General features: G+C 42.1%; 1 protein-coding gene across 1 annotated transcript; it reads right to left on the bottom strand.

Moving 5' to 3' along the window:
* Positions 1 to 593: 593 nt before the first annotated feature.
* ankrd24 (ankyrin repeat domain 24) lies at positions 594 to 12667 on the bottom strand. The gene is made up of 22 exons (XM_085348197.1): positions 12632 to 12667; positions 10786 to 10916; positions 10261 to 10349; positions 10110 to 10174; positions 9921 to 9978; positions 9677 to 9747; positions 9491 to 9597; positions 8586 to 8758; positions 7928 to 7950; positions 7565 to 7657; positions 7090 to 7209; positions 6844 to 6963; positions 6588 to 6717; positions 6245 to 6423; positions 5438 to 5601; positions 4188 to 4966; positions 3769 to 4085; positions 2874 to 3107; positions 2235 to 2411; positions 1990 to 2151; positions 1639 to 1704; positions 594 to 926 (listed from the first exon to the last, which is right to left on the bottom strand). Exons 1-22 carry the CDS (start codon positions 12665 to 12667, stop codon positions 858 to 860), a joined length of 3363 nt encoding a protein of 1120 aa, XP_085204323.1. The 3' UTR covers positions 594 to 857.
* Between the last annotated feature and the right edge of the window lie 2843 nt (positions 12668 to 15510).

Raw genomic sequence — 15510 nt, forward strand, 5'->3', positions numbered from 1 at the left:
GGGTTGTCATTTGTGAGCATAAGTTTAACCATCTAACCAACAAGCAAAAGATCCATGTTTAGATCCCACCTAATAGGGCACAAATCCCACTGGGGTTGTGTTAGGAACGGCATCGGATGATCAAAAATGCAGTACAACTTTTTGTGAGTAAGGAAGCAGCTGAAAGTTGTTTACACCGTGTTTTTATCCTCACAAAGTATAAATGGTTGTATGCACGTATTTCAGGCATATTAGTTGGTTCAAATATTGTGTCTCTAGCTTCCTTAATGTATGTGTATAGCTGCTGCAGAGGGTCATGGATCAGGATGGCCAGAACAGCATGCTGGCTTACATACTGTAAAATAAGGACCCTTAGTGTTTTAAATACGCATTTGACATATTACTATGCATTTTTCTCGCACACTCCATAGTATAGTTACTGGAATGGATCCTATATTTGTGTGCTAATGTATCGGGTCCACAGTTAAGCCCAGAGTCAGTCAACCGATACTCTTTGATGGATCACTTTAAAAAGAACACAGTGAACCGCAGAGAATTTATCTTCTTTTTTTAATTAAAACTATTATATAAAAAAAAAACAAATCAATGCATCTGGTATCGTCTAAATATTCACTCTGTCACATTCACATTCTGCTTTCATAAACTCCTCACATACTACACAATAAAGGCACTCCATGTTCCATTTTTCTATCGGTTGTTTGGGTTACTACATTACAAGCATGCAGCTATACCTGACCACAGATCAGTTGTATTTGGCTTTATACTGGGTACTGGTCCCACAGGCTGCTGTGATAGAGCTGCTATGCTGCCCTGTAGAGGGGACTGGAGCTGAGAGAAACTTGCAGATGCTCTAAATTTCATTGCCCCTCGTGTGTCATCTTCAGGATCTGGAGTAGCAAATGCTGCACCTCTTCATCCATGCGACCCTGTTGACAGACGATGATGCCATCTTGAAATGAAAGGTAACCGATACTGCAAATAGCAGTCCAAGATACTTGTATTTCCAGAAAAACAATGTCACCAACTAAACATTACAATAACTGTCCCATTTTAAGAGAGGCATCAAGAAGACAATTCCTACCTGCTAAAAGCATTAAAGGTAAGCAACTATGCAGCCAGCTCAACAACATAGAACAATAAATTATAGCTAGCACGCCAAAAGGTAATAACAAATGAACAATGAACTGAACACTAAAAATCACTGTGATCTAGATAAATCAACTGAAAAATACAGGCGGCAGCCAGTGGTACCCCTCAGGCTCCTATTAGATATACCTTTGGTATCAATTTGACATTGACCTTGAGGTCAAGGTCACTGAGATCTAAATTTGTCCGAGATTTATAGTAGATACACCTTTGTATCAGTTTGAAACTCCTATGTTGCATCATTCTGGAGTTATCACACTCATAAACGTGTGTGTTAGCGTTGCCTGCCTGGCAGGATGACTACAGTACTCCGTCTTTTACAGCTGAGGGTTAAAAAGTCAGAACAACAGGGTCAACAATGTGTACGCACCTGATGTAATTATACAAAGACTGCTGTTGTGTGATCCAAAGTAGACACAGACACACAAACAAATCCTCAACAAATTTCCATTTCAGTCCTAATTGTTGTGCATATGAGTGCACTGAACTGACCTGCACAGCTGCCAGTAAGTGTGAGCGGTATACAGTCACCACTTTTTTGTGCTTTCTCTCCCAATCCTGCAAAAAAAGGACAATATCATTATCATATTACAGTACAAATCTGTCTACAACCCAGTCAGGCCTTTCCAGTCATCAAGTGTAGATCTTTTAACTGTTCCCAGAATTAGATCCAAGTGCACTAAAAGCTGACTTCAGTTATTGTGGTTGTGTTCATTTGAATAAGCTCCCTGCTGGCCTCAGATCAATTATATCTATCCAAACATTTAGAATGAAAAACCACTCAAAACCTTTTTATTCGTCCAGACTTATGAGTACATTTTCACTTTGAATCTAATAGATCACCTGGAGCTGTTGAGTGAGGATGGCAATCCTATTCTGCAGAGCCATTTGCTGTCCAGGGTTACCATGATGGGTTGATGAGGAAGAAGAGGTGATTCCGAGAGGAGGCGAGAGAGCCCCCAGGGCCTCTTTCAGTCGGAACACCTCCTTTGACAGCTCTGTTATCTGCACACATATTGAACACATCACTTTTCACAACCTTGTTCTTCAAGAGCAGCCGTGAACTTCATGAACAGCTAGCATCTCACCTTGCGGTCCTTCTCTTTCACGAGGCTCTGCGATTCCTGGATGTCTTTGTGGAGTTCCTGGATATGGGTTGACTGGGCTTGTAGTTCAGCAAGTTGTTTTTGAACTGTGGCGAGCTGCGACTCTGCGACCTGCCGCTCACTCTTGTTAAAGAGTGCCTCCCTTTGTACCTGGAATACCTGCAGTAGACAAATAATACCAACAGTCTCATCCTGCCTCTTAATAAAAAAAAAAATCTCTGCATTTAGCCGTTTAGTTTATTATTTAAATGCAACAGCAGATGTGAAGGAAAATTCAATTTGGAGTGTCCCTAAAATGAGATTAGATGTACTTTATTTATCCCACATTTGGGAAGTTAATTTTTTTACAGCAATTAAAATCAATTAAATGCAAAAATATATAATAAAAACTTAAATTAGTAGGATAGCTGTATTGCTTTCTGCTGTTTTGTTATATTTTGAATTGGTAGTGCACAAGCAAATTTAGTACATGACTCAGATGGGTCATTGCAGCAAAAAGTACAGAAGTAATGGAGTAGGATAATGTAAAGGCAGGCAGGAGGGCATCAAGGCCCACAGCTACTGCTGCTGTTGCAAAACAATAACATCTGAGGTCTCACATAATATCATAGACACACAGACCTCAGTGCAGGTCTTCTCGTGTTTACGAGTAAGATCGTTGAAACGGGCCGTGACGGCGTTGATCTCAGCCTGCAAAGAGAGCCGAAGGGCCTCGTGATCCTCCTTAGAAATCAGACCCTGTTCTGCAGCCTTCTGGGATTTCAGCTCTCTCAGTTCCATCTCCTTCTCACTCAGAGCATCCCGAGCTGCTGCTGCACCGCTCTCACTTTCCTGCAGGGCGTGCTGGAGCTCTGCCTGTGAGACGAGCCAGGATTAACTGAAGAGTTTTATTCCGTCTGACCATGTGTGCATTTAAAACAAACTTCTAAAATTTGGAAATTCAATATCAGTATTATTATTATTATTATTATCATATGCCATTTAATAATGTGCAAGATGGCAAGGTTCATTAACAAGGGATCTGTTTGCTTAAGAGTTGTGGTTGAATAAAATTAAAAGCAGAAGGAGAAGTCAACTAAAAGCACATGTGCATAACTCTTACTTCTCTCCATACCTCAATAAACAATTTAAAGAAACTGCAAATGCCCATTTTGTAATTCGTTGTATTTAATATTAAAGATTTTTCAGGAAAAAATGGAGGCATCATTCAGGCCCTGAAGTTTCATGCTTCAGATAAAATGTATTAATTTTCACTGCAGGCAGATTCACTCACAATTAGCTTTTTACAGAACAATTACAGCAACTTATTACTGTATATTGTGCACGTGAGTTAAGGTGATGAAAAAATGTGAACCTGTCCTTTAAAAGTGGAGGAAATGGTTTTCCTTCCATTTATCAACAAGCTTCTTCTGCTGAGTCTATATTTAACATATTTAAGAAGAGCCCGGCCTTATCAGCTACTTTTGATCACTGACCTTTTGAGCTGTTATTATCATATTTGTACATTTCTGCTGACCTTGACTTTCTCATGCTCCTCTTTGGGAATGGCATCCTGCATGGCCTGCAGTTTAGCCTCCAGTGAGGCAGCCTGCTCCTCAGCATGGCCCCGAAGGGTTTTTTCTTCCTGGAGCTCTTGCAGTGTCTGAGCAAGTTGTTCTGACACCGCCGACAGCGCCTCTTTATGTTTCGCAAGTGGCACCGTGTCCTTCAGCTGCAGGGCGTCCTGTGCCCGGCTCTCTCGCTCGGCGCACAGACAATCCAGAGCCTGAGCTGCTTCCTGCCTCGCTACTTCAAGTTCTTCTCTCACTGCTGCTAAGGTGCGTCTGGAGTGCTCTGATTGGACAGAGGCACAAATAATAACACATGAACTCAACCTGTGAACTAAATACAATGGTTTTCTACTCATGCAAAATGACACTGCATTATCAGTTGTACCTGATATGACTGAGGGCTCTGAACTCTCTGAATGCTCTTCCTCCTCTTCTTCATCTTCCTCTTCTCCGTGTGGTGGAGGTCTGAGTCTCTCCAGCTCCAGGAGGGCATCGTTGAGCCTTCTAGCCACATCCGCCCTCTCCCTTGCCAGCTGCTCACACTGGAGTCCCAGATTCACCTGCACCTCCTCCAGCTCCGAGCGGGGCACACATTTCCTCAGTTCTCCCTCTAGCTCGTGCAAACGCTCCTGAAGGCGATGGACCTGATCTCCATCTCCTGCTCCGCCTCTATCTTTTTCTGATAACCTGCTCTCTGCCAGGGCTGCCTCCAACTTAGCAACGTTGTCACGTAGGCACTTCACTGTTTCTGTATCTTCTATTTTGTCTTCTTTCTCCTCTTCCTCTTTTGTAGACTCCTTCTGGGCCAGAGCAGCCTGGAGTTCCTTTACTTTCTCTGTCAGCTGTTTGATTATGTCACTGTCCGAATTGCTCTGACCCCCAGCCTCACCCGTTCTTTTAGAAAGCTCCTCCTCCAACTCTGTCACCCTGGCTCTCAGCTGCTCTGCCTCCTGGCTCAGGCCCTCCTCTGAAGCCCCAGCACCTGCTGCAGCAATATCCCCTATACCACACTCCACAGAAAGCACCCCGACACGCATCTGCTCCTTTAGCTCCTCCAGCTCAGATTTGGAAGAGGCCAACTGCTCCTCCAGCTCACGCAGCTTCTCCTTCAGAGCTTCTGTATTCTCTGAATCTGCAGCTCCTCCCTGAGAGCGCTCATCATCACTGCAAAACAACAGAGACTTGAAGTGAAATTAAGAAAACATGCTATATTCATATGAGTCAGACGTTTAGTTATTACAGAAAACAACACAAGGTGATGTCCTCAAAAAACAAAAAACAAAAAAAACCCAACGTGAATTCTAATCAATTATAAATATTTAGCCTTTATGAAAACAAGTGACATACAGCTTATTGTTAAACAAACAAGGGTGTAAATGAGTGACTGCTTCAGAATTAGATAACACTTTCTCAGTGTATTATTGAAGTGTTTTGTTGCTTAGCTGCAACACAGATGAGGTTTTATATTTTTTCAAAGAAAAATAATACACATGATGCAACAGCAGTCATGAAGCCTTATGTCACGAGGACTCAATTTGTAAACAAGCACATTTTAGAATGAAGGCCAGAGCCAGTGAACGGGAACTCTTCCTGTGATTCTAGTTTGAAGTGGTAGTATTTCAAATAAATTCTTACTGCTGCTCTTCCACACTTGAAGCCTCTGCTGAAGCCTGGGCCTGAGAGAAGCGCCCCTGAAGGGTTTCATACTCTTTTCTCAGGGTTTCATACTGAACGAGAGGGACAAAGTCCGAACTGGAGGTCTGCATGTCTGTGTCATCCTTCTCGAACATCTCCAACATCTGTACACAACAGAGGTGAAACTATAGCAGCTTATTAAAAACTCAGTTAGCTTCAATATGTGAGCCCAACAGAATGTGCACAGAAAATTCAGGTAGTGTCGTTAGAGTACCACGTTTTTGTGACAGTGTGAGCACATGAGCATATACTGCCAGTTCAATTCAATTTTACTTCAGTTTATTTAAGTCTTTATTGAGTTTGGACTTTTCATGTTTCCAGTGGGGAATGAACAATCACACTATAACAGAATGCTTCATAAAACCATCAGCACTAATAAGCTCTGATTAACTTCAACTAGCATGAACCGGTCAGCATAGAACGCCTGCAAAATGCCTCCATGTCTACATCTGATGTTGCTGTGTTCTATTTATACCTAAATGAACTAACTGCCTGGGTACATTAGTGCACCAAAGTGAAGCATCCCAAAGTTTAAGTGGTCATGACTAATGCTTGAATGAAGGACACTCAGCAACTCTTGAAACAGAATCTTCATCTCTTGCCAGGAAACCAATTAATACTCTTTTGACTACCAATTTATCTTTGTTAATGAGCCAACATAATGAAGGCATGAAAATGGTGTCTGTGCATGTGTGAGAGTAGGTACTTATGCATTAGCTGTGTATTTATGCATTTATGCTGCCTGACCTGAACTTTCAGAACAAGTTCAGCATTCTGGGAAGTAAGTTCCTCTATTTGTTTATGCAGCTCGGCAACAGCTCCTGGGTCTGCAGGGGCAGGAGAGGGGCTGACTGAGTCAATGTCCGTTTGAGAAGAGGCCTCATCCTGAGCAGGGGAGGCTCTGGAGCGCTTGGAGAGCAGCTTTTCTAGAGCGAAAGTTAAAAAGAAACAAAGACAAAAATAAATCAGCATGACTCCCTGACATGAAAGATGTAAGAATACCCAAGTGGCACAGCAATGACACCGGCATGAAGTGCATGCACGCTCTGTGCTAGGGACGGGAACGGTCACAAATATTTGGATCGCATACCTGGGAAGTCCAGCATTTCATCCAGGTCCTCAGAGTCACTCGCCCCAATACCATGGACTGCTTTCAGTTCCTCAAGCAGTTTGTCCCTCTCTGCCTCTGCCTCCTCCAGACGTTTCTTTAGTTGGGAAAGCTAGTGAGCAAACACACATAATATTGGCCACTGCAGTTGCATTCAGAAAGTACAATTTCAATCACTCATGGTTTAAACAAAATAAGGGAATGCACGCAAGGCATTAAGGAGACTCTTGTTCAGTACCTCCTCCAAGGCAGAGAGGGCACTCTGCTGCTGCTGCTCCAAGGCTTTGATCTTCTGGAGCAGACGGCCTCTCTCCAGTCGCAGCCGCCGAATCTCCTCAAACACCTCCTCGTCTTCAGCCTAAAACAAAACAAGCAAAAAACAACCCAACACAAAATAATTAAACCAACAATAGTCTGCCTTTTATGTTAAGATAAAGGAAGAAACCCTTAAAAGCCAAATAAGAGCCAACATTACAGTGCTAACCTGGGGTGACTGCTGGGTTTCTTGAGGCTGGGGAGAGGGAGGTGGGGACTGGGACTGATGGGGCTCTGGAGAGTGGGCAGGAGGAGCTGAACTCTGGGACTTTTGGGAAGGTGGCACACCCTGCATTTTTGAGATCAGAAAAAAAAATAATCAAGAGAATCACATCACACAGATCAATAAACAATCCAGTTAATGTCTTGAGAAGCAATGTTGTAGCTTAGAGATTTCACCAAAGAAATGATGGTACAATTAGTATAAACAGGGACACCTGCCAATTCTTTCAGAGTGCCAAGTGGAGCTGTAAACTAAAAATTCATTCACATCTTTTTATTTCCTACAGTCAATCAAAAGAAAATCTCAGGTGTAACATTTCTCAACTATTAAACTAATATCACTTCATGTTTAGGGTACAGGAGATACTGACAACACTGAACAGAGAAATGTTTCGTGCCCACTAACATGTTTCTTACAGTACCTGAAGAGGAGACCGAGGTGGTGGAGGAGCTTTCCGTTTGCGGGGGGTAGTCCCCCCTTGCACTGATGAAGCGGCTGAGGGGGTTTGAGAAGGCTGCATTGAGGTGAGAGGGTGATAACAAGCAAGCAAAGATCAAACTCAACTTAAAAAACAAACAAAAGGGAAAAAATGGAGAAAATCAAGATGAGACAAAAGGTCGCCAACTAAAGAGAAAGAAAGCCAACACAAAGAAAGCAGCACAAAAAAAACAAAACGAAAAAAACAATGACCTCATATTGGAAAACATGCACAATATGATTGCCAAAGTGAGCCATGATCTCATTTATGGAAGGAGTGATGCAGCACAAGAATATGCAACATTACCTCCTCCCCTGCGCCCTCAGAGACTATGTATGCATAGGGAAAGAAACATTAAAGCACTTAAACCTCACTTGCACAGAGACTCAGAAAACAGCTAGAAAAACATGCAGACAATGCCCTGAAATCCCTTTCTAATATGCAGTTTACATGGGTGCCATTCATGTATTATGCAGTAAATCTATGAAAATCTCTCAAATTATTATGAACCGATGTGGTCAGGCATCATGTGCACACCAAATTACCTCCTTCATCTTCTCAAAAAAAGTCAAACATCTGTTTTCCATGTAACCTATCAGCAAAGTCTTTGTTGAGAGATAAAAGCGGAAGCAGCCTTTTTCATTTTTATGCCCCACTTTACAATCACGCCCAGCTGTCCTTCTGATCCACTTCCCTCTATTACAGTTGTTTTCCAAGGAGGCCAATGAGAATGTCTGGATCTGGAATATCACAGCAACTCAAACCATACTCTGGGTCTGATTATCTCTGGAAAGTCACTGTGTACCATGTGTTACAGTGGGGATCAGAGTAGCTGTGTTTTCACCATTCCCAAACATTCAGTAATTTGATTGATTATCTGAGCTGCACTACTGAGACAGGTCTTTTGAGATCTTAGAACAAAAGCAAATGCAAACACTACTGAAAGAAAACTTGGGCCTCATACCTGAAGGTACTCCATCCTGCAGCATCTCAATGATACGTTGGTTGCCTGTGGTTACGCTGTAGTCGGTAGCTTTGTGTCCGAGGCCGTCGACCAGCTGTGTGTTGGCCCCACCTCTCAGCAGAGCCTCTACAGTCTCAACGCTGTCACTCTCACAGGCCAGCATCAACGCAGACCTGTGACCCCACACAATATATAATTACAAGGCAATAAAAAAAATACTTACGATGAGGAATGCAATACAAAAAGAAACTACAGAAGTATTAGAGAATGTTTATTTCTTTCCAGGCCTTCACTTACATATTGTGCAGAGTTATCTCGTTTGGCATGTCAATCATTGCAAAATAAAATGTGCTAAAAAAAGGCGCAATGTTTCATTTTGTTCAAAGTTTCCAGTTATAAAAGTCAGGATGTGTTTTGAAAAACAAAAAACAAACACACTGCAGGATACTCAATATGAAGCAGAAAATACTGCAGTTTTTCATTTTATGTCAAATTTGTGTCTTTTCCCTTGTTAATTTTAACCCGAGGACTGTTCTCTAGTAATCCTCTCCAAGGGGCCATCTAAAGCCAACCCGAAAGCTGTTGCCCCAGCTGGAGATCCTGACCTGCATCCCTCCAAATCTCTCGACTACTGGAGTAATTCTATGGGAATCCTTTCTGCAGACCCAGACTGCTGTGGGAGTAATCCTGAAGAGATTTTATTTTTGTTCTAGCTTAGCTAGAGGGTTCTAGTGGTTTCATGACACTTTCTAGTGATGTGAAATTCCAACCTGTTTGACACTTCAGTCATTGCATCTATAATGATTTCAAGAAACAGGAAATGAAGGCCCAAGCAGTCATACCCTGCCTCACCAAGCCATGCAAGGAAAACAATATTTGGGATACTATCAATAACAGTTCACTACCTTCCTTGATTATCTTGTATGTTTGCATTTGCACCTCGACCCAATAGAAAGACACACAGTTCCACTCTACTCATCTGGGCTGCCAATATCAGAGGGGTGGCCCCGTCCTGAAAAAAATAAATAAAAATAAAATTTATTTTGGGTCAGCAAAAACAGCAAACCAAACAGCTAAATTGTCAAACTTACAGTGTCCTGGGCATCCAGATTGGCTTTAAAGTCCCACAGGGTCTCAGTGCAGGACATGCAACCACTGACCGCTGTGAGTATAACCAGCGTTCAGGCAATTAAAAGTTTGCATATAGTACGTTTTGCAATGACATGATTAAATTCAACTGAATTTCTAAACAGAACGATCAATAAAATCTTGTTATAAGCAAACTGTTATGGAATTAAATAAACTGGTGTAATAATTTTATGCTGTAACAGCGACCTGCAAGATGGAGCGGTGTCCTTCCAATGCTGTCCGTGCAGTCTACCACCATTCGTTCCTGTTAGAGGAAACAAGCACGCATCATTGGTAACCGGATAAATATTTAAAATAATGGCCATTATTTTTATTAATGATTTCAATAATTAATTGATTAGCTATGGTGTCATTGTTGGGTTTTTTTTTTTTTACCTGTAACAGCCTCTTTAAGCACTCAGACTGGCCATTTTTGGCTGCAAGATGAAGGGCGCTGAAGCCTGGAGTCAGACAGTTACATGTATTTTATAAACAGCCCAGTGGCTTACAGGATACAACTATGTTTCTGTTTAATAAAATCCCTCACCAGCCCCATCGGTGACGCTGATGTCTGCACCATGAGAGATGATAACCTCCAGACAATCTAGCCGGCCTCGGGATACAGAGAGGTGAAGCCTGTCAGGAGAAACAGGACATGCCACCACATCTTACAGGTGAGAGGATAAAAATAAAAATGGCTTTTATTTCTGCATTTCTATTGCAAAATGTCACAATTAGTGATCCTTCTCATCAGTTAAGTTTCAGCTCAAGATTCTAGTTACTTTTATTTACACTTGTGGTCATAGATTGACATTCCCTAATTATGGACATGAATGTGATTGTAATTTAAGTTTTTTAATGATTTCTTTGGACAGTTTTTTTCCAGAGTTTTTGTCTAAGGTGCACTTTTTGGTAACTGTTGGTAAGTTTCTGGCACAGGTCTAGCTGATATTTGACCACTCTTCTTGGCATAAATGGTAGAGTTCATTTGAACTGGTTGGCTTCCTGGTACTACCTGGATACAAATTTTCAACAGGGTTGAAGGCACAGCATACTTAGGCACTCAACTTACGCCGACTTGCCCTCAGCATCCAGCTTGGTAGGACAGAGACCTTTTTTGACAATGAGAGCTGAGACTTTATCGGGTTCATTCTGCTCCACAGCCTGCAAGAGCCTTTCATCACTCTTACTCCAGTCCTGACTCTGAGGGGGCCAAAACAGAGAACAGGTCACCACGAAAACTGATACCGTACCACTTCTCTTACCATTCAACACAACAGTTGACTGAGAAATATGGAGCAGTTAGAATGGGCAACAACTAGTGATAATGATCCAGTAAAGAAAAGAAAAACACAGTAAAGACAACAGAGCACAACAATTTTATAGTTTATGCAAAATAACTTAAATACAGAAATATTATAAACTACGGAGGCAAAAAAATCACTTATATTTCTATGTGATACCTACTGGCAGCGGTAGCAGGCTGAAACAAGGACAGAACCTCTTCATCAGGCTATAAACAGGCTGTTGAGGATCCATGCTGCTAACAGGGTGTCACACACAACTAAATACAGCTACAGTATACGAAGCCACCGCAGTGTTTCCTATCAGACAATACACACTGCCACCTGGCTTCATAACAATACAAACACACTCCAAATGATCGAGAGAAAAAATCAGCTACCCCTAAGTTTCTTTAAGCTACCCTTTAGAGGTCAGAGCAAAAACACAGCAAAGCTCTACCTACCAGAGAATTTATGCTCTTGTGAAATCATACCTCCAGTGAAAACGAAGGACTGTCACACATAAACTGTGACGCACTTACACATAACACAGCTATTTTCTGTCCTCCCTCTCCGCATTTAAAACAGCATCCTTTCGTCCTGCTCCAGCTGCTAGCAGAGTCGTAACAGTCTATCCACTGCACCACACACACTCTCCCTCCTTTCCTCACTGCCCTCCTTTCTCTAACCTAACATTTTCTCTTGTGCCTTCCTCTCTATAGCCACCTCATTTCTTTTCTTCATTAGTTTTTTTTTTTTTTGCCAGGTCTTCCAACAGTACCCCTTGGCGTCAGCGTCACAGATCTGTGCCTCTGCAGCTTCAGAGTAGGGCCTGTGCGATGTGAGGACTCAGCAAAAACAGGAAAAGGGAGCTGGACAAGCTGCACGCTGCTCTGCAGGTTTGGGACGTCATTTATAGGGAACGGGAGAAAAGCAAGACACAAACACAAATAGGTACAAACCACAAAAACAGGACAGCCCGAACTAGCAATTTTACCTATCTGGCCTCTTGGAGTGTTAAGTTATAGTCCACACAGTCTCACCTAAAGAGGTAACCTTCATTGCCACTAAGTCAGGGTGATACAGCACAAAGAAAAGCCTATAATTGTTCTAAAAGCATCACCACCATGAAAATGCTAACACAAGTAGGTCTAGTTAGATAAACCAGCAACTTTCAGTGCAGCCTATCAGTTTGAATACACCACACTGCATCGTGTAGAGGATTGCTATAATTCTCTGTTGGTTCTTATTTAAAAAGTAAAGTTAACATTTTAAACAGCTTTCATGTGAAAAGGGATGACAGCAGGATAATAGGAGCTATTTGTGTGTGCATGTGTGTGTGTGCAGGTACATGTGAATAATTGAGGGCTACCTGAGATCTCTGGTTACAGCTGCAGTCTGGAGACAGTCCTGCCTTCCTGCTGCTCAGTGACACCAAATCCCACTGCCCCCCATTACACATACACACAGAAAGCAACCTGGGACTGTATAAATGACTACATAACACAGTCCAGTTCAACACCTTAACATTCATTTAAAAACCAAATAACTTGAAGCAGCATATCAGACAGGTGTGCTCCTTTAAAACATACCCACCTGTAAAACTCAAGATGCCACACAACAGATGGCTCTTACCTCAATCTTTTTAAATTTTGCTTTCAGGCTTTTCATAACGGTTGGACAGCCTTTGTCTAAACAGGTGCACTGCAAAGTAAGAATAAAAAAAAAGAGCTAAAGTTAAAATGCTAGTGTAATTCTCAGTGGGTCTTAAGGAGGGTTTGATTCATTTACCCATTACTCAGCTCTCAACAGTGGACCAGCCACAGGGTAAGTACTAAAATTTGGGGAGTACATAGGGAATGCACCACCAGGCTAGCATCAACACTAACGCAGTTCATGCAGACACACAATTACACAGCTGGAGAAACGTGCAGCCTACCCGTGGACGACCGTCTAGCTCCAGGTGAGGGTTTCATCTGTCCCACGAGCTCCTCGCGGCAAAATACTGAAGTCACTGCTGCCTGGCGGACAGCAAGAATGCGCCCGCCCTAATCGTAAATTAACCAATCAGCACTGCAGGAAACGCCGGATCAGCGTTTGATTGGAGATGATGGATGGCAACTTTGTTCTGTCGCGTGCAGCACAGCCAGCCAAAGGCAGACTTGTTCTAAAAGTTGTGGTTTCAAGAAGCGTAGAGAAGCAGTGACGAGCACAGGCGTTTCATAGGGTGATGGTGACATTATCGAGGTATTACGTCATATATGATTTGTTGTTTTGTCGCTGTTTTCTGCGGGTAGTGGTAGCGGTGGGAAAGTTCCACAGTTTAGAAAATTTTAGCCAATCACAGAAAGTAAACCTCACCAATGGCAACACTGGAGGGCCCGACCCCGGAAGCAAACACCTTTATGTAATAAGAAAGAGTGAGGTGAGGGAAAATAGAATTTACCTTAATGTTACTGTATTACAGGTGCCACGTAAAGACTAGTGTGTGTTTTACTAGGCTGATTCGCTTTACTGCCTCTGCGGGTTATTTTTGTTTTTTTGTTTGCAGTTGCTCTGTTCTTTGTCATAACTGCAAGTAACTGACAAGTAAGTTAACTGTGGTTAAAGTGGGACACTGGTGTGCTCATGCTTATTAAAGAGCACATGGAATGCAATGCACACCAACCACCAAATGAGGGCAGTCGATGCAAGGCAGATGAAGCTATGGAAATCCGCTGCTTCTACAGGTCTGCTTTGCACCCCCCTCACTATCTCCTTTTGTCAAGGCAAACGCTTATGCTGACATTAAGATTAAACTCAAGGCTTTGATATATGTGTGCATCACTGTGTATGTGTGAAACCTGTAGTATGTTTGTGTTTGTCAAATTTCATAAATGATAGCACATTGAAGCCAAAATCTGAGTGAAGCTTGGAGTTCAGAGGAAATGTCACCTCTATATTTAGCCCGTTATAATGAGGCAGCCTTATTAATTCTATGAAAAGAAAAATACAGAGCTTCTTTTTCTGTTATGTAACTGCGGTTATTTTGCATGGAAAAAACTGCAGTCACTATTTACCTGTCTGATTGTGTGCCTGTCAGTCTGACTGTCTCTGATTTCATGTCGGTGAGAGATCCAAATTTTCCATTTCAGTTTTTCTCCCCTCTGTGCTCTCCATGTGTCCTCCTCTTGCTCACTCTGACAGCTTGCATGTCTGTTCATCTCTGATTGTTCCATCTACTGCTTAGTCTCTGTCTTTGAGTTCTGGCTTTCACCCTGGTCGGGATGGAAATAAAAAATTAGATGTGTCCTCAATATGGTACTCGCTAGGGGGTTAGAGGAGGTGTTGGATTGAAGGGATTGTGCAGATGAAAAAAGGGGAAGGTGTGACTAAGGGGAGGGGGAAGAGATATTACAGCTACAGTGAAAGATATGAGAGGAGATAAAAATTCAAAGGTGGAAAAGAAAGGGCAGGGGAAGAGATATCGGGAGCTAGTAAAGCTCCAGGAAATAATGACAACCAAAAGATGGCTTTTTTCCGTTGTCATCTGGGAGAAAAGATTGTAGGTAATTTGATAACATGATTTTGTGGGGACGGCATATTTTTGTTAATAAATATATGGATCTAATTCCTATAAGATAAAATCTTTAGCACAATGCCCATATGATAACGACTGATTCTCAGACTACTTAAACCTCACAATGAGACTTTGTTTTCAACTCTGGAAACTTTCTTTTCCCCAATAAGAATAATGGCAGGCATTTAGTGGCTAGTGAAATTGAATCCCTTCTTCACATTTACTGCTTCACTGCTATAATTGATTTAAATTGAGCTGCAGGGCCCACAAAGATTTGCATTCACACTAATAAAGTGCACTCAGATTTTTTTCAGAAACACCTGGAGCCATGTTTTTGATCTCTTGACCCTCTTTAGGTATGGAGCCAGTACTTGGTAAACACTGGTGGAGAAAGACTCAGTAGGCACAATGGCGGAGATGTAAAAAGCTAGATGGGATAATGTTGATGGCTGTGCTGATAGTGTGGTGGGGGTGGATTCTAGCTTGCTGACCTCATCCTTTCTCTCTCACCCCTGGGAGAAAGTGAGCTCATAAAGAAAGAGGCATTTACGGTCTTTTAACAGACTTAGATGGTCCTTAACCGCTGTTGCACACAATCCAATTTTCCTGCCTGTGCAGTGGATGATGTGACGTTTGTGAGAGGATGAAACACATTCAGAGAGGTCAGTAAGGATTGAAAAGAGAAGATGAAACACAAACATCCTTAAGTTTTTCCTCAGAGTGGATGGGACTTGATGCCTTTTGGCATCTTGTTTGTGTGGTAGGGCTTTCTTTTGTTTGGTCCCTACAACCCTGATCATGTTGTCAACTGCGTGGGAAGCAGATGACATTTTCAGTACTATTAGTGCGTTTGAAGTTCCCAGTTGTTAAAGGCAAAATCATTTAACTTACCTAGACTGACGCTGAAACATTAAAATTGTCCAATGATGTCATGCGAATAAATAATGCACAAGTT

Source organism: Diplotaxodon limnothrissa, linkage group LG23 (genome assembly GCF_057381915.1).
Source record: "Diplotaxodon limnothrissa isolate DT_005_m linkage group LG23, D_limnothrissa_male_GT1.1, whole genome shotgun sequence".
Classification (NCBI taxonomy): Eukaryota; Metazoa; Chordata; class Actinopteri; order Cichliformes; family Cichlidae; genus Diplotaxodon; species Diplotaxodon limnothrissa.